Source organism: Tachyglossus aculeatus, chromosome 18 (genome assembly GCF_015852505.1).
Source record: "Tachyglossus aculeatus isolate mTacAcu1 chromosome 18, mTacAcu1.pri, whole genome shotgun sequence".
Lineage (NCBI taxonomy): Eukaryota > Metazoa > Chordata > Mammalia > Monotremata > Tachyglossidae > Tachyglossus > Tachyglossus aculeatus.
Genome location: NC_052083.1, coordinates 33,775,997 through 33,794,981, shown reverse-complemented (window position 1 = coordinate 33,794,981; position 18,985 = coordinate 33,775,997). Strand labels below are relative to the sequence as shown.

The 18,985-nt window shown below is 45.6% G+C and overlaps 1 protein-coding gene across 1 annotated transcript in view; it reads right to left on the bottom strand.

Moving 5' to 3' along the window:
- The window catches only part of DSCAM (DS cell adhesion molecule), a 562,874-nt gene that overhangs the window by 15,004 nt on the left and 528,885 nt on the right, over positions 1-18,985 (bottom strand). Inside the window, exons 29-31 of the mRNA XM_038760387.1 lie at positions 18,500-18,615; positions 14,566-14,715; positions 1,850-2,047 (exon numbers count right to left, since the gene is read on the bottom strand). Of these exons, the coding sequence (XP_038616315.1) occupies positions 1,850-2,047; positions 14,566-14,715; positions 18,500-18,615 (464 nt within the window). The remainder of the gene's footprint in view (positions 1-1,849; positions 2,048-14,565; positions 14,716-18,499; positions 18,616-18,985) is intronic.

Below are 18,985 nucleotides of genomic sequence, written 5' to 3'. Positions count from 1 at the left end.
TTGCACCACTCTTTATCGTCCCCCCACTGGGCCTCTCTGGGCCTGTGGTTTCTCTATCGGGACCTGGATAAAACTGTTAGAGCATCTGTGTCTTTGCTTCTGGGTCCCAGACTGCATCTCCAGCTCTGTATATGGGTCTCTCCATCTGTCTCCAGATCCATCTCACACTATAACTGGGCCTCTTGTTGCATCTCTGCCTGGGTCCCTGGTCTCAGCCCGATGGGGAGCTAGAATCGACGTAGCTGTAATAATAGCGTCGAGAAGCAGTGTGATCTAGTGGAAAGAGCTCTGGGAGTGAGAGGACCTGAGTTCTAATCCCAACTCCACCACTTGCCTGCCGTGTGACCTTGGGCAATCACTTCACTTCTCTGTGCCTCCATTTCCTCATCTGTCAAATGGGGATTCAATACCTGTTCTCCCTCCCTCCTATGTCCCATGTGGGACAGGTACTGTGTCTGATCGGCATATACCATATCTACTTCAGTGTTTAGAATGATACTTGGCACATAGTAAGCTCACAACAAATTCCACACTGATTACTAATAGCATTTAAGGACAGTACTATTGCTATTTCCAATTTAACATTTTAAATGGTGAATCCAAAATGCATGACTATCAGCTTCTCCCACTTCCACCCACCCCAAACCAGAAATGCTTCTGAGAAAGTGAGCAAGGGATCCCTCCCTTAACTGGTGTGCTTTCCCTAGACTCTGCCTGTTTCTTCTCAGGTCTGCTCCTCTGCAATCCAGTCCCCCGTGGGCAGGGAGGGCCTGCTTGGAAGTAGGAAGTGAAGAGGTGATTTTGCATCTCATCATCCAGGGCCCTGGGCCACATGGATAGCTCAGCAACCACTCTCTTGGTTTCATCCATTCCTTGTGAAAGAGCCCACACTCTCCTTTCAGGGATGATGAGCAGATGTAGGATTGCAGTAAAATACGCACGGAAAAATCACACACAAGCTTTCATCCCTGAAAGCTTTTATTTCTTTAAAGGCTGGTGGTGAATCTATTAGTGGGGCTTGTCCCCTTCCTGGGCTAAGGGTAAACCACCGGGGAAGCAAATGTGGGGACTCTGCCCCTTTGAAGTAGATCACCTTTAATGAAGGCAAAATGGTGTACTCAGATTCGTTTCTGGTATTATGTGACATGATCACTTTTCGCTTTCAGGGAGAGGGGACGGGGAAAGAGGAGTATTATTCTTACAACCTCCTTTCTCAGGAACAAATCCCTGGAACCACAAGCCCTAAGCACTTTTACCTAAAAGTCAACCCACTTGAGATTCAGCCATTCGCAGCAGGCCAGATTATCGTTTCCTGTTCAGGAATGTATGTCAAAGGTCAGAGCAGGATGTTACTTCCAGTGATCACAAGAAAGTCGGCTGTTATAGCCAAAATGGGCTAGAGAGACCAGTGAAGGCCTGTGTGGATATTGGATGTCGAGATGCATGTGACATCACATAATGACGTTATGGGCACCGCTTTGCAGAGGAATACCGAGCTTATCTGAGCGTGGAGCGGTTCTCTGGGGGCACATCTGGCCCCCAAATTGCAAGAGAGCCATTGCATTCCCCTCCTACAACCCTGGGAATGTGTCAGGAACAATGTGTCTGACACACGGCGGAGGGAGGCTGGATACAGAAAACAAAGATACCAGCCATAAAGGTGTCCAGTGCAGAATCTACAGCAGGCAAGGCACAGACCAGCTGAAAACTGCAGGGATAGGCACAACAACTTAAATGCCCCTGAGAAGGGAAAAGTGTGTGGATCAGTTTATGTTCCATCCCATGCCGGCATCCATTTTTGTGGCACTCGCCCTGGGTTGTCGGCGGGGCCGCTTTAGCCAGAAAATACCTGTGTCTTGTGAGGGGCTGACGCTGTAGCTGTCGCTCTCCTTGTCCACCGATCCTGCCGCCCGGGGAGTTGGCAGCCTCCAGTCCGTGGTGAGCGTGTGTGCGGAGATGGTGGGGTGGGGTCTGTTGAGAGTCCACTGACTGGCGTATCTGTTGCGCGTGGTGGGTCCGGCCTTTGCGTTCCGCCTTGTGGTGGGATCTAATAATGATAATAATTGTGGTATTTGTTCAGCGCTGTATTACGTGCCAGGCACGGCACCGAGTGCTGGAGTGGTTGCCAGGTCATCAGATTGGGCACAGTCCCTGCCCCACATAAGGCCCACAAGGAAGAACAGGTGGTGAATCCTCATTTTACCGATGAGGAAACTGAGGCACAGGCAAGTTATTTGGCTTGCTCAAGGTCACACAGCAGAGCCAAGGTTAGAACCCTGATCCCTCGACTCCCAGTCCTGTGCTCTTTCCAAAGTGGCCACCCTATTATCTGGGAAGAGTCAATTATTGAATCGAATGCCGGTTGATAATCACACCGCTAAAGTAGGATGATTGAATAGAAAACTGTCATTTAGGAGGAGGAAGGCTAAGGTGCAGGAAAACATCGATGGTCCTCAGACATCTCAAGGGTGCTTTATGGAGGATGAGAACCACTGTTTCATAGCTGCAGCGGAACGAGAACTGATGCTGAACAAGCAAGGACAGTGTAGATTCAGATGTGGTCTGTGGCCTTCGGAGGCTCACAGCCTGAAAGGTTTGAAAAGGGAAGACAGCCACAAATAACATGGTAGATTCAGCGGGAGGGAACCATCTTGGGGTGTGAACTGCTCCGGGGGTTACACGGCTACCACCTTCCCAATGTCCTCACTGACTCCAAAGGCACTTCCCGTCCACCTCACTCTCCATTTCAAGTCTGGGATAGATGGTAAGTCTGCTAGCCAGCAATGGGGATAGGGGGATCCTGAATATCCTGTGATTCCTTGTGAACTCCAGAGCCTAGATGATGGAGGAGCTTGGGAGCTGCATGGCAGCACCTTCCCCCCACCCCCCCAGCTTCAGTGGGGGCAGGTAAGATGTTCTGATGATCAGGCGTTCAGAGACAGATCTTGGCCTCGAATCATAAGACTGCACCTCGTACATCATGATTCTTAAAAACCTCCAAGGGCCCCCCAGATTGCTTCTCTGATAAAAGAGATGGTCCCAATCCTTGGCTGCAGTGATTTCTATCTACATGGCTGCACTTTTCTGCCGTTCTGCCTCGGCCCATTCTCTCTGCTTCTCCCATAAAAGTTTATCTGTTCCTCATTCTTGACTCTCCTTTCTGATACTCAAAACATTTCCCTATCTAGAACACCCTCCTTGTTTAGGGTCCCCAAACCACATCTCCCCACTTTTCAAAACCCTTCTAAAATACACCACCTCCTCCTTTCGTCATCCTCATTTTACCAGGTCCCTAGCCACCTTAGCACTCATGCAGTCTCCTCTTGGGTTTATCCATCTGTTATTTCACTTAATTATTGTGAGACCATCATCTTACCAGCACTTATCTTTCCTATAAAGGTGGTTAATGCCCTGAGGGCAAGGGATAGGTCACATATACAGTACTTGACACGTAGTAAGTGCTTAACACAAAGCGCACAACATCCCACAGACACCTAGTACAGCACACTGTACATTGCAGGTGCTCAGTGAATAAATACTGTTGTTAGGGAGGATGCTTTTGAGGCTTCTTGCACCACCCATACTGTAGATGAGTTACTTAAGGGTAGCACGATTTCCAGGACAACAAGGTGTGCGTGATCAACGTGTTTTTCTGCTGAAAAGAAGTCCTCAAAGAGAAAACCGTTCTTAAGGGAAGGAGGTTAAATGTCTTCTAATGAGAAGGTCTATCAACTTGATAAGTGGAGCTTAACAAGTGGAGTTCATTTAAATGCTAATGAATTTTTTCTGGGAAGTCATCCAGTCCCTATGCATGATATTTGACAGTCCTTATTTCTATTCATCTTCTCTTGGTCCGCTACCATCTGACTGGGAAGGATATTTGAGCACTTTGAGAGTGGTGACGTTTCTTTACTGTCTCAAATGTTCCTCGTGTATTCTGTTGCTTTGATTTCCCTCCCTGTTCCCTCTCACTATTCTGTAGCCTTGAGTGGTCCCTTCTTTACTGTCTCAAATGTTCCTCATGTATTCTGTTGCTTTGATTTCCCTCCCCGTTCCCTCTCACTATTCTGTAGCCTTGAGTGGTCCCTTCCTCTGCTTGGGGGCATGAAAGAAGCCATCCTTACCAAGCCTCTCCAACTTGGAGTTTACTGTCCTTGAAAAATGCATTCACAGCTACCCATTTATCCAACCAGAAATCCCTGAATCAATCAGTCAATCAATCAGTGGGATTTGTTGAGCACTTACTCTTTGCAGAGTACTGTACCAAGTGCTTGGGAGAGTGCAGTATAATAGAGTCGGTAGACACGACCCCTGCCCGCAAAGAGCTTAGACCCTACAAGGGAAGAACCCTGAATTGGCAGCAGCTTCTCTGTGCTTGTTTCTCCCATTTCTGTTAGGTAGATGTAACATTCTGACCCATCGCCTGATCATTTCAGTTCAAAAATTAAGATCACAAGTGCCCCATGGCTATTTGTCCTGGACTTCCAGCTTAGCCCATGTCAGTTCTTTGTCAAAATCTTTTCCAGTCAGGGTGGGCAAAAGGCTCCACAGGGCGACTTTCTGAGCTAATCGCTTTTTTGCATCTGCCCCCGGCCCCCTACCCCGCCGCCCCCAGTTCTCATCACCCCTAAAACTCTCCATGCTGACGATGAAAAGTTGGACCCCTCTGGTGATGATGCTACTTTCTGAGGATCCTAGTGGGAAAAGCACTCCCCGATACCCTCTGAGCAAGCTCCTTTGAGGAGAAATTGGCTCAATCACTGTTCAGTCCTAGGCATATTTTATTCCAGTGCCAGCTTGCTGGATATGTTTTGTTTGGTTCCTAAACTGAAATATTACATATGGTAGTTCCTGAAATAACAGCTAAGATAAAACAGTTTGCTTCTGTTTCCATTTAGTAGGGTTCTTTGTATAACTTACTGGTTAATCCATTATGTAAATAAATGTTTGGATTTACTCTCCCTGAATGGAAAGTATTTTGTAAGGCACCATAACGCCCCAATGTAAATACAATTTTATGATGAAGCTTCTGGCTTGTTAAAGCAGACCAGTTGTTTATAAGCTAAGAAATAAAAATAGCTCACTGACCTTTCCGTATTGGGTTCAGATCCCAATGAAGCTTCTGCATGTGAAATCGAGTTGTTTTATATACATTGTTTACTATGCTTCAAGCACTGTTCTAAGTGCTGGGGGAGATCCAAGCTAGTCAGGTTGGACACAGTCCCTGTCCCACATGGGATTCACAGTCTTACTACCCATTTAAAGATGAGGTAACTTAGGCAAAGAGAAGTGAAGTAACTTGCCCAAGGTCACACAGCCGACAAGTGGTAGGGTCAGGATTAGAACCCAGGTCCTTCTGACTCCCAGGACCCTGCTCCATTCACTAGGCCATGCTGCTTCCCACGGTCATGATTTAAGGGGGAGGGAGAAAGGGTATTCTAGCCCCATTTTACAGATGAGGAAAATGAGGCATAGAGTGGGCAGGGATCGGGCCTACCAACTCTGTTGTATTTTCCCAGTTTCTTAGTACAGTGCTCTGCACATAGTAAATGCTCAGCAAACACCATTGATGATGGTGACAAGGTAAAGCAGACTTGTCCAAGATCACACAGCAGGCAAAGTGGCGAAGTCAGGATCAGAACTCCAGTTCCAACTCAGTTTACCCATTAGAGCGAAGTCAATAGATATGGTCCCTTAGGACCATATCTGAACTGAACTAAGAGAACTGTAACAGGGAGAGATGGGCAGTAGCGTACAGCTTGGCTCCCAATCAGTTAATTAATCAATGGTTTTCTTGAGTGCTTACTGTGTGCAGCACACTGTACTAAGTGCTTGGGAGAGTATGATATAATAGAGTCGGTAGACATGTTCCCTGCTCATGAGGAGCTTACAGTCTAGAGGGGGAGACCGAAATTAAGACAAAAACAGATATGTACGTAAGTGCTATGGGGCTGAGGGTGTGGTGAATATCAAGTACTTAAAATGGTCAGATCCAGGTGCAGGGGTGACAGAGAAGTGAGATGGGGAAATGAGGGATTATTTGGGGAAGGCCTTTTGGAGAATGCCTCTTCTCCCTCCTACTGAGATTGTTCGTTCCATGTGGGACAGGGACTGTGTCCACCCTGATTAAGTAGCATCTGTTCCAATGCTTAGAATGGTGCTTGTCAACATCATAAGAGCCTAACAAATATGATCATCATCATAATAATGATGTGAGAAGCAGCATGGCTTAATGGCTAGAGACAAGGCCTGGCAGTCTTTACAGTCTGGGTTCTAATCCCAGCCCTGACACTTGCCTGCTGTGAGACCTTGGGCAAGTCACCTTACTTCTCTGTGCCTCAGTTACCTCATCTGTAAAATGGACATTGAGACTGTGAGCCCATGTGGGACAGGGACTGTGTCCAACAGAGTTGCTTATATCCACCCCAGTGCTTAGTACAGTGCCTGGCACATAGTAAGCCCTTAACAAAGAACATTTAAAAAATTAGATTTTTTTTTAAAGAAGGGCTTTGAAGGTGGGGAGCGTGGTGATCTGATGGATTTCAAGAGAGAAACATATAGGAAACTAAAGGAAATATTGACCAGGCTCCTTGTTTTGAAATCACAAATAGCTATAATGCTTGAACCCTAAAACTATTACTTGCTGACAGAAGTGTTCTGAACGGAAAGGATGGGGAAGTAAAGCCCATGGGGACACGGGGGAGGTGGAGGAGAAGATCTCAAGTAGGCATTTTTGCCTAGAACCGGCCTCTGAGGAGGGGAGAGAAAGAAGAAACGGCAAGCCTTGCCTAGGCTTCACTGATCAGGCAGCCAGGCAGAAAACTGAGTGAGAAAAGCAAATTCTTCATTTTCTTGCATGCTGTGGGCGAGGAGGCACTGGAGGGAAGTAAAAATAGGGAATCAAATTCACCCAATTAGAGGATTGTTCTACAGCTAAAGAGAATCAGATGCTTTAAAGGTAGAAAGTAGATGGATGCATAGGGAAAAAGGACCCCGAACTGAAAAAGCCAGGTAATGCTTGTTCTCTGGGGAAATTGAACAGATTCTCTGATTGGAGGTGTGTTACCAAATAGGTAGCCATTTGTTTGGCACATAGCAAGCACTTAACGAATACCATCATTATTATTAGTTGGTCTATCCTGTGTCTGGTACGGATATGGCCAGATTGCCTTTACATCTGATATTTTTTATTTTAAGCACCCAGCTGCCCTCTGCTTTGTTCGGTTTCTGCCACCAAGCTTAGTTCAGTGCTTCGCACACAATAAGCACTCAATAAATACGATTGAATGAATGAAGTTCCACGGCTCCAAAACATCACCCGTGTTCAGGTGGACCTGGGAGTGGAGCTCAGAGGCTCTGGAGCATGTGGGAGGGTCCGGGGACGTGCCCCTTACATTCAGGGGAGTTCAAATGAAATTCGGCACATCTTACTGTGGGCCTGGCGGTAATACGTAGGATGTCACTTGTGTCTGCTATCCATGACGTCAGCCATCATGTGATCAAAGGGCTTGTAGATGATGCACTGTCAAATAAGGGGGCATCACCCTGTAGAGTAAGCTCTGCTACTGCCAGAGTGTTCAGTGCTCCTGATAAGATCCTTGGGGTACTAAGAAAAAGGGTGTGGACAGAAGAGGCCACTTTAAAGGACAGGATGACTTGGTTTAAGGGAGAGAGGTTATAGTGGTAAGAGATAGTTTGGGGATTCAGCATAGTTTTAAACAGTGTCCTGCATTTGGGAAATCTGCTTCACAAGTCTGGCAAAATGCTGTTAAGCCAAATCCTAGGAAAATGTGAGTGCACTCTACTCACCTTCCCCTAGAGAAGGAATATTTTATGTATGGGGTACTAAGAAAAAGGGTGTGGACAGAAGAGGCCACTTTAAAGGACAGGATGACTTGGTTTAAGGGAGAGAGATTATAGTGGTAACAGATAGTTGGAGGATTCAGCATAGTTTTAAACTGTGTCCTGCATTTGGGAAATTTGCTTCACAAGTCTGGCAAAATGCTGTTAAACCAAATCCTAGGAAAATGTGAGTGCACTCTACTCACCTTCCCCTAGAGAAGGAATATTTTATGTATGTGGAAGAATGGGGAGGAAGCCAAGAGAGAGGCTGGATCAAACTAGCCTGTGGAAAGATCAGGGAATCAGAGTTGCGTTAAGGCGAGAGCTCACATTTCATATTTCAACGGGGCAAAGTTTTAAGGAAAGAAAATAAAAACCAAATCGAGTTTGACTCACATTAAAATAACCGGCTTCTCTGGGACAAAAAGAGGAGTGAAAGGAAAGATGCGTAGCCCGTATGAGGTATACAAATGCCTTGTGTGGTCACTGTTCATTGTAGTCCTGAGGAAGGGATTCCAGCTTTGTGTGAGCAATTTTATCTGTTCAACTGAGAGTTCACCTGGTTGACCAGGAATCTGGAGAACTCATTGTGGACTAGAAAGATTTATTTCAAGGATCAGGATGATTGCCACATTAACTCTCAATCTGAATCCATAAGAAAGAAATTCTTCCCTTGGAGGCAAGTAGAAAAAAAATGCCTTTTGCTCTTTGTAATAAGGGAGATTTATGTCCTTGGTTTTCAATGGAGAATGATATTACACACCACTATATGGGTAACTACAGAGAAGAACTGAAGGAGTTGAAATTACTGCTCTGCAAAGAAAAATAAAATCAACTTCTGCAGGCATTGTAGAATTGAAGGATCTGAGAGAGTTGAAAGGAGGTTAAAGCTGGGATCCCGAATAATGTGTGCTGAACAAAGTGGAAATTCTTAGTGCGACATTTATATTGTTTCTGAATCAGAAAGAGTAGATTAAGTAAGCATGGGTTAATGTTTGCAGTAATCCCTGCAAGAGTGTTAAGAAGGAAGGTGCAGGAAAATCCCCTTTTATAGGACTGTGGAAAGAGAAAGGGAATTGGGAGAGAGTGCCAAAGTAGATACCGCAGCTCTGCTGTCCTTGGAGTGGAAGACAACCGGGATGCTTTTGTCTCTACTAAGTTGCTTTTTCTCTCTCACTGATGAGCTGCTTTGATTACTGAACCCTAAGAACATTACAACCTGTTAGTGTTTTGCTTCCACGGTTAATCTGTTGCTCCGTTTGTAAATGCTGAGGACGCCTTGGACACCCTCAGCTTTAAGATTAATGCCGAAGCAAGAGTCGTGCAGAGAAAGGGGAGAGGCAAACTGAGGCGTCCTACTGACTCGAGCTTTTATTAGGGCAGTGGGCCTGCTCCCACGGCACTACATGCCAACGTTCAAGAACACTATGTCAGAGTCTAAAGGAACGCAGGAGCACAGTATCCTTCTTCGTGCTGTTGGCGAACGTTTCATTCCCTTGTGAGGAAGAGTTTGGTAATATTTTCTTAATTCCTCTCCACCCAGGCCTTCATATCTATGTGTGTGGCTTTACATCAGTGTCCTTTGTTTTTGATGATGATGATTAATAGCCTCTCCATGCGTGCGGACGTAACTGCAGAGACGAATGTGGAACTGACACTCAGATTCGCACTGTACACGTGGCAATAGATGCTTGCTGGGCCGAACTCTTTGCCCTATAAATAGGGCCACAGCTCTGATTTTGAGATTGCCTTTTACATTCTCGTCTTCAGGAGGGGTCCACTCAAGACGACCATCTCCTCCCCCAACTGCTGTCCACCATGCTGGTTTGTCTGTAATGGCTTCAGTCTTCTCACAGTCCACCGCTATCAAGAGTGGGCCACAGCACTATGCTCCTTTAGGGTGGGAAGTGTGTCTTCTAACTCTGTCGTCGTCTCCTCATGGGAGGTGCTCAATGAATCCCATTAACTGATTACAGTAGTATTTATTGAGTGACTCCCTGGGGTAGGCTACTGTCTTATTATGTGCTTGGGAAAATATCAGAGAAGCAAAAGACAGGATCCCTGCCCTCCAGAAGCTTACACTGTTTGAGCCTGAACTTCACTAGGTTTTTAAAATGTATATTCTGTCCTCCCATCTTGCTTGGGCTCCAGTTCAGTTGAGCATTCCTCATCATTCTCTTCACTTGGTCCATCCAGCAAAGCTGTGCTGCTGTGACTATTGACTCAATGTCCGCGAACTGTGTTCCAATAGCATCATCCATGGGTAATAATGGTGAAATTAGTCAAGTAGATGGATGTGTCTTCAGTAGTTTCAGGTGTTTGAGAAGGTGGACATTTCTACAGCCTATTAGACCTTCAATTTGATATGAAATTTGATGTCCAATTTTGTCAACCTCTGCAAATCCATGCTGGCTTTCTATTTTTTTGTCTACCGACCACACTTTGTTGGATAGTGCAAAGCTCAGAGAGTGTAATTTAGTGACAGGTTTTTAACTCTGCACTGCTGAGAAGCTCTTTGGTTGGGTGTAGGGTTGGCCTAGTCTGGACTGCGACCAAACCTCAGTTTTCTTTAGGCTTATGGTTTTAGCCATTCATAATCCTTATTGTGTTTTTGTATCTTTGTCTAAAAAGCACAGTCCCAGCAAATGGAAGTTAGGCTGGTTGTCTCAAAGCCTCTTGATGAGACTCAAGTCTGATTGAGCTGAGAGAATTTCTTAGGGCAATGGAAGGTTAGTCAATCATTCCATCTTCAAGCAAAGGGGGGGAAGGCTAGGAGCTGATTGTGTCATCTCTGCATTCTCCAAGGGCAAAACAGAGTGGAGATAGCATAAAGAGACATGTTGCATGTGGCATGAGAAAAATTCTGGTATTCCTAAACAGTTGATTAGAGTGGGTCCCATCACTTGCCTTTTGTTTTAAATGGTATTTAAGCGCTTACCATGTGCCAGGCATGGAACTAAGCAAGATACAAGGTAATCAGGTTGGACAAGGTTCATATCTCACATGGGGCTCTCAGTCTTAATCCCCATGTTACAGGTGAAATAACTAAGGCACAGAGAAATTAAGTGTCTTGCCCCAGGTCACACAGCAGACAAGTGCATATCCCCATTTTACAGATGAAGTAACTGAGGCCCAGAGAAGTTAAGTGATATGCCCAAGCTCACACAGAAGTCAACAGCATAAGATGCAGTGGGTTAAGTAATGAAAAGAAACTCCAAAACACCAAAATTTGGGTTTGGTACCAAGTGACTGCTCTTTCGGCCTGCCTGTTTCCCAGTGTCCTATGGGGATTTGATCACAACTCTCTGGAGGGGGAGATCTAATTCAGGTAGGCAAGTGGGGCTGCACAGACCAACAATCCGCTCAGCACCAAGGATTTGCATTTGGAAAACACGGAATCCATAATGACCCTTTCTGTGTGGCAATGAAAAATCCTTAATGAAAAGCAATTGTAAAAAAAAAAATGTCACAAACATAGTGGGCACTGCAAACGCCGAACTAATGAATTTATTTTTCACGGGGGGGAGCCAGGGGTCCAAAATGTGAATTGAAAGAGCATTTAATAATATTATTTGATGATGCTGATCATGACAAATGAAAAAACGATTGGGGCTATTAATCTGGCCTGCCGTAGACACTCAGTCTCTTCCCGGCGCGATCGGTCCTGGAAGGGATCCAAGAAACAAAATCACCGCTCCTTGACTGCGCTGGGCACTGCATCCCGCAGGCCGCCGTCTGACGGAGCTTTGTGCTTTTTTGGACCGGGACCAGACTTTCTAAAAACTGTCCAGCCAACTCTCAATTATTTGAGAGCTGATTTATCCGAGCTGTGAATTATTCAGTAATCTGTCAGCTCCTCCTCCCCTCCCTCCCTCCCTTCCTGGGGCTATTTCTCTGAAAACACAGGCCAGCAGCACCAGATGAGATGGGCTGAGGTTGGGGCTTCAAGGCCTAAACCTGGAACCAGCTGGACCGGTGGAGAGGGTGGGATGAGTGCCCCTGGCTGAGTGATGTCCCCCTTCCCCTCCCCTCTGGGCTGAACTTGCCAAGGGGAGCAGGGTGGACTACTTGGAGACTCCCTGGGGATGGGTCATACAGCCCCTTGGCGGGTTGGCAGTGGGGGCTCAGGGCACACCAGCTTGAGCAGGAACTGTTTTGGGACCTGGGGAAGCCAGAGAGCCATGGTCTAGCAGAAGGAACACAGGACTGGGAGCCCGGAGACCTGGGTTCTAGTCCTTGCTCTGCCTCTCGTGTGACCTTGGGCAAGTCACTTAACTTTTTTATGCCTGTTCCTTCATTTGTAAAATGTCCTACCTCCCTGTCGAACTGAGGGCCAGGCACTGTTTCTGACATTTTATTAGCTGAACCTGGTAAATCCTTAATTAATAATACTAACTGAACAACATCAATGGTATTTAAGTCAAGGGAAAAGCTCTGAATGGGCCCAGAGTATCGTGCAACTTGCCTCCTACTCCTCACCCTGCCCTCAAGGCTCAGGACAGGGCTGCTTTGGGCAGGAGGGGTTTTTCTGGGTGGGAGAGGTCTCCAGAGCTGGTGGCAGCACTGTCCTAGAACCAGAAGAGGCCCAGCTTCCTCGCTGCTCCTCAGATTCCAGCAAGAACGGCCAATCCAGGCGGAAGCCTTGCGGAGAGGAAGGAGGGCAGTGATGGAGGCCGGACTCAAACAGCTCAGGGACATGTGATATTACCACGTCAAAATGGCATGGCAACTGCGCGGGATCCTTTAAAGTTGGCAATAAAAGAGTTGGCATGCCTCCACCTTACCATCCCCATTCCTTTCTGCTTTACAGCCCATTGGAAGAGGAGAACAGGGAAGCGGGAGGGAGGGCTAGGGAAGCTGTGTAGCCTAGTGGAAAGAGCCTGGGACTCAGGGGACCTGGATTCTAATTCTACCTCTGCCACTTAACTGCTGTGACCTCAGGCTAATCACCTTAACTACTCTGGGCCTCAGTTCCTTCATCTGTAAAATGGGGATTCAATACCTGTTTTTCCTCCTACTTGCAAATGTGAGCCCTATATGGAACCTGATGATCTACCACAGTGCTTAGTACACTGCTTGGCAAATAGTAAGGACTTAACCAATACCACAATTATTATTATTAGTATTCGTGTCATTAGGGCTGGAATCAAGTCTTGACACTATTACTAGTGTGTATCAGGAAAAAGATTCCTATGTGAGCCCTATTTGGAAAAGTAACTGTGTCTGACCTGATTATCTTGTACCTACCCCACACTTAGTACAGTGCTTGGCAAAAAGCAAGGGCTTGACAAGTATCACAGTTATTATAAATGAAGTCACTATTTGAAGGTTAGGGTACAGATGGTGATTTGAAGGGATGACTTCATTACTCTTTTCTGCATTTTTTCCCCCAATATCTGATCTAGAACTTCTATAAATTGCATACTCATAATTTGCCAAACTCATCACAGGGGCAAGAAAAAGGGAGATTAAAAATCTACTTGATATCGTCTTTTCAGACTAGGAAATGAAGAGAATTTCAATAAAGTTCAAAATGATTTGTTTTTCAATAAATCATATTGTTATTTAATAAGCATCCCCTGGTTTCATAAATACTGCTCCAATTTAATGGAGTTTGAAGAATGAATTTTAATAATCAAATATTTATTTGGGTAATTAAATTATGCTAATTAAACTAACTGTAATATTGGAGAAAATTGAGTGATTAGACATTTAAAGCCTTGATGTGTAATTCTGACAAAGATTTAATCAGGGCACCAATTTAATCTGCTTTAAAGGAGTTTAGGAACAATCACTATTAATTATGGTCAAAATATCTGATTACTGAGCTCCAAATACATAACTTTCAGGAGATTTTATTTCCATGTATAATAGATATGGCATTCAAAGGATCAAATGAAAAGGATCCCATGGTTTTTACCATATGTGAATGAGAATGAGTAATATTAATAATTGTGGTTTCGGTTTAGCACTTACTATGTGCCAAATGCTGTACTAAGTGCTCAGACAGATACAAGATAATTAGGTAGGGTACAGTCCCTGTCCCACCTGGGCTTTATAGTCCAAGGGGGAGGGAGATGGGGTATTTAAATCTCCATTATTTACAGATGACGAAGCTGAGACACGGAGAAGATATGTAATCTGCCTGGGGTCACCCAACAGGGAAGTGGCAGAGCCAGGATTAAAGCCCAGGTCCCCTGAATCCCAGGCCCATACGCTTTCCATTAGGTCACACTGCTACTCACCAAGAATGGCACCAAGATTTCAATTATTTTCCACCGGAAGCTGGCTCAGAGTGTTTGGGAGGCAACATAATCTAGTGGAAAGAGTATAGGCCTGGGAGTTGGGAGACCTGGTTTCTAATTCCAGGTCTTCTACTGCCCTGATGTGCGACTTTGGGGAAGTCACTAACCTCCCTGGGTTTCAGTTTCCTCATCTGTAAAATGGGGTTGAGACCTGTTCTCCGTGAGATTGTGGAGTCTTATCTGACTAGCACCTTTTCTGAGTCTCGTGTCTTATCCGATTAGCACCTTCAGTGGTTAGCTCATAGTAAGTGCTTAGCAAACCATTCTTTCCCACCACAGCTAAATACAAATGGAAATAGTCGAATCACATTAGGATCAACGCTCCGATCAGAACTTTACCAAAATTATTTCACCAAACCGTGCTTTCAGGATTAGTAATAGTTCACGGGGGCAGTAGAGTATATGAGCCACCACTTACTGGTCCCCGGCCGGGCGTCTGAAACATCCACCAACGGGCCTGTTGCTTGGGCCACAGACTGATAATGGACCGTGTGAGTCACCGTCAGCGACTTCTGCTTCGCTGCCTCACCAAAGTCCGCGTCGGTCAGCAGGACTGTTGATCTGTCATCTGAAAGGCAACACTGTATTTCAAAATTCAACCCCTCCAGCCCCTTTGACCCCACCTCTCAGGCTACGGTTTGTTAACTGTGAGAATTTGAAATTTGGCTCTTAGTTTTTGACCCCTACCTAGATCCTGATTCAACCAACCTTTCTTCCCAGTCCCCTCCAAAAACTTCTGTTACCATTTCAAATATTCTCTTTGATCTTGAAAAATAACAGGCTCTATTCCCCTTGCCCTGAATAGGCAGCTGAAGTTAACGATCGAGGTATTCATATCCAGAGTTGAGAGTTTCTTCCTTTTTCATCAAAGCCACTATGGATTTTTTTTGGACTGTTTTTCGGGATGCTCATTTAATAGAGCTATGGATTTATGTGTCTGTCGACAGCTTCATCGAAAGCATCATCGATGATCCGAGCGGTGCCCTGGGAATTGGCATTGCCAGTCAACCCGTGGTTCTTTTGCTGAGTCACTCAGCACGGGCGGCCCTTAAGCCCACAACACTGCGGGACTCGATCCCATATGAAAAAAAGTCAAGTCTCCGAGGGGACCCAATCTCTTTGCCAGCATTTACAGTGTGCCCTTCCTCCCCACTTCTCTTGAACTTTAATTACTCAACACTATCCTTTAACTGCTTCATTCTGAGCCTACCCCATCATCCAACTCTCCCAAGTCCTCCAGGGGCAGGAATTCGCTAGCTGGGAAAAAAAGGAACAGAGTAAATCAGACTCAGATGAGTTCTGTAGGGCTCTGTTCAGGCACGCAAGGAACTGAGCCATTCATGTCATTATAACCTGGTTTTGTTCAACACCATCTGTCACCCAGATGGTGCTGGGTGGGTGGGATGAGAGGAGGGAAGGGAAGGGGAGGCTCTTAATCTTCAGATCCTTTTTGCCTGCAAGTGATGATACTGGGGAGATGCAGGCACCAGATCCAGCTGGCAGGTACTGGCTGGGTCAAAAAGGCGAGGCTTGAACTGAATCTCTTGTCTGGATTTAGCCCCGGGCCGTGGAGGATTGTGTGCCGGGCAGGCCCCGAGTCATCCCAGCTCCAGACTCCACCAATTTCCAGGACAACGGGAGCAGGGGTTTGAGAAACCTGCCTCTGTTAGAACCCAAATGTCAGTCTGACTCTCAGGTCGGGTCTCTGCGGCTGTGGCGATGGAGGCACCAGAACAACCCACTGGGAAAAGTGTAGTTTATCACTGCAGAGGGACAGTCAGTTTTGCTGTCAATGTCTTCCTTAGTGAAGGCAGCTCCACACCTCCCTAGAGCTGGGCACCTCTTGCAGGTTAACTATAGACGTCCAGATGGTTGTAGCCCATCCCAATTTGGAAAAATACCTAGATGGCCTGGATTTGGGGCAGTCCTGGCTCAATTCGCCCCCTTGCTTGTAGGGACACTCTAGAACTTCCACTTCCAAAGTGAAGCATCCTCAAGGTATGCTCAGTTTATGGATTTGTGTGTGTGTGTGTGTGTGGGGGGGGGGTGACTCTGTACCTCCCTCACTCCTACTCCTCCAGTTCCCAAGAGGGAGGACAAGCAAGACTGGGAGAGCATATGAACACCTCTATTTTTCAACAGAAGCATTGCAGTTAGCCAGTCTGGACTGTTAAATCTGCTGCCCTCCTTACTCGAGACTTCAGTTTCCCAACACTGATCTTCTACCCTAGCATTTCCTCTCCTAGCTATGTTCTTCCAGAGACTGTTTTCTCCTCCTGCCCTCGGTTCCCTCCATTCCCTGCTCATGCAGATGTAGGACGTGTTACCAGTCACCAAGATGGTGAGTGGGTGACAGTGTGAGATCTCCAGTTTCTGTGGCTACTGGTTGCAGTTCTGGACTGGGGCTCCAGAGTTTGTTCCCCCTGGATCTTGACAATTTGCAATCAGAGAGAAAATTTTAAATGTTAATCGCAAGGTTGACGGTTTAGCATACAACATGGTAGCTGAGGGAATTTGCTAGGACAACCCTTTGTTGGATTTCACTTCCCAGATGACATCCTAAGTAAGGATTTGCAAACCCGTTATCTTGAGCTTAATTTTAGTGTTTAGTGAACAACCAATCCCCATGACTTAATCCCACTGTTTTGTAGGGTCAACACTTTCCATAACTGTTTTAGGAAATATTCCACTTCTCAATAACTCTTTAGCAAAGCATACATCTGCTACAGTAGACAGGATCCTAAGCCTTCTGCCTGTGATGGTGTTCTAATGATCTGCTCAGACTGATCCGCACTTTTTACTTGCCTTTGATCTGACCGAAGAAATTCATGTGATAGATCGCTGACTATAGCGTAGTTGGAATTTTGTACCCAAAAAAGGATTCGTACTGAATGAGCCGTACCAAGCCTAATTACTCAAGCTCTGGCAAAAGGAGGAAAGCCTGCTGAAGTTGGAATAAGATATGTTGGCAGGAAAATTTGTGCATGTCTGCCAAGGTGCCCTCTTACACCACTTTTAACAGATCTTTGGATATAGACTGGGCAGTGTTTCTTGAGCATTTGTTACAGTGGCTGGACTTTCTGGAGAAAAACTTTCTTTACATTAGACTTGGTGTAGAAGAATCCAGATTGATTTTGTTTACTATTAATGCCCTTACCATTTCAGAAAGGAAAATCTGCACAATCATGCACCATAGTCTGTGTTGAAAACTGGATAATAATCAGCTACATTTTCCAGTGGAAAACGAGACCACAAATTGTGTTAATTGACCAATGCCCTTTATAAAGCCACGGGCTTTCTACTAATCAATGTTAGGATGACCAGTAGCAGCAGCAAAGAGCTGGACGCATGTGTCCGTTTGCCTCCACCTGACTACAAAGGGAAAAGTTGTCAGGGAAAGGACGCTAAGTTTTAGGATGGATGTCAAGGAGGGCAACCATTGTATGGGCCCTTCAAACATCCTTAATGGAACTACTGGAAACAAAATGTGGGGCTAAATAGAGCTTTGCTTAAGGTGTTATGAGGGTGGAAGTTTCCAGATGGTTATTTCTTCTCTGTTGCAGTAGCAGGGTTCTTGATGAACCTCATGTCTGGGAAAATTGTGTTATGGTAATAACCGTTGACTGAATGGACATTAAGGGGTTGGAGGACAGATGGTTCAAAATTCTCCATCGTGACTGACATTTTTTTCCCCATACACATTCAACTCTATTATGTCCTTCTCTCCCACATACCTAGTGCAGTGCTTGGCACACAGTAAGCGCTTAATAAATACCACTGACTGAACATTACGTCCACTGCCTGCAGAATGGTTTACATCTTGCCTTTCTATTTTCTCTTAAATACTGTGAAATATCTAAGTCCCAGAGTACTGTGTGGTGTGGCCAAGCCTGGATACCACAGTAGCATCCCCTAGCTGCAGCAGGCACACGGCCATTTCTTCCAACACCAAATCCACCTGAGCCAACTCGTGGACTCTGTTATTCCCAGGAGAGACTCAGATGGTGGAAGGAACATTCCCTAATGCTTCCACAGTATCGGATCCAAATTGCGTAATGAGGAACACGTGTTATGGCAGAACTGGCTGCACTTCCAGAAACAGAGGTTCCCTGGTAATCAGTGCATTAATCTAAGTTCCCACTGAGGCATTAAGCCTTTCCCAGCCCCCAAAAACACCTCTCCATTTCTCCCTCTGTGTTTTAAAATATACTCTTCCATAATGTGACCCACGGAAGAGTTTAGTTCACTCTCCAACCATAGCAAACTCTCCCCTATTCATTTGGAGTGAATGTTAAGGCCACTTGGACCCCCATATAACATAATGTAACACAGGTTGCAGGATGCCAGCTTACCAATAGTCTCCATTGTGTCTCTCTCTTCTATTAGAAGCTGAGCTCGGGGAATATCTATGTGCATTCTCAGAGTCTGCTGTTGCTTGTTCAAGGTGTCCGAGGTCCTGGTATTCTTACTGAGAACAAAACAGGGAAAGTACGTTGGTGTGTTTATTGGCCAACCGATGTGATCTACGGATTACCTATGGAATGACTGTGTCAGAGAAAAAGCAAATGAAATGGTAGCTTTCACATCCTTTGAAGTAAATACACCCTATTCATTCACAGCCCATGGCTGGGAGGGAGGGAGATAATACATTCTCCTATGACAATGTTCCACTTATCGCCCAGAAGCTCAGTGCAACTAATTAAGAGTAGCTTGTAAATTGCAGTTTTTCTGTGATCAAAAATAGCCAATGTTTAGTGGTGGAAGCTGAATACAGTGTGAAAATGGGGCATACCAGCTGTTGGTTTGTTTGGGGATTCCACTGACAAATTTGGAGTAGG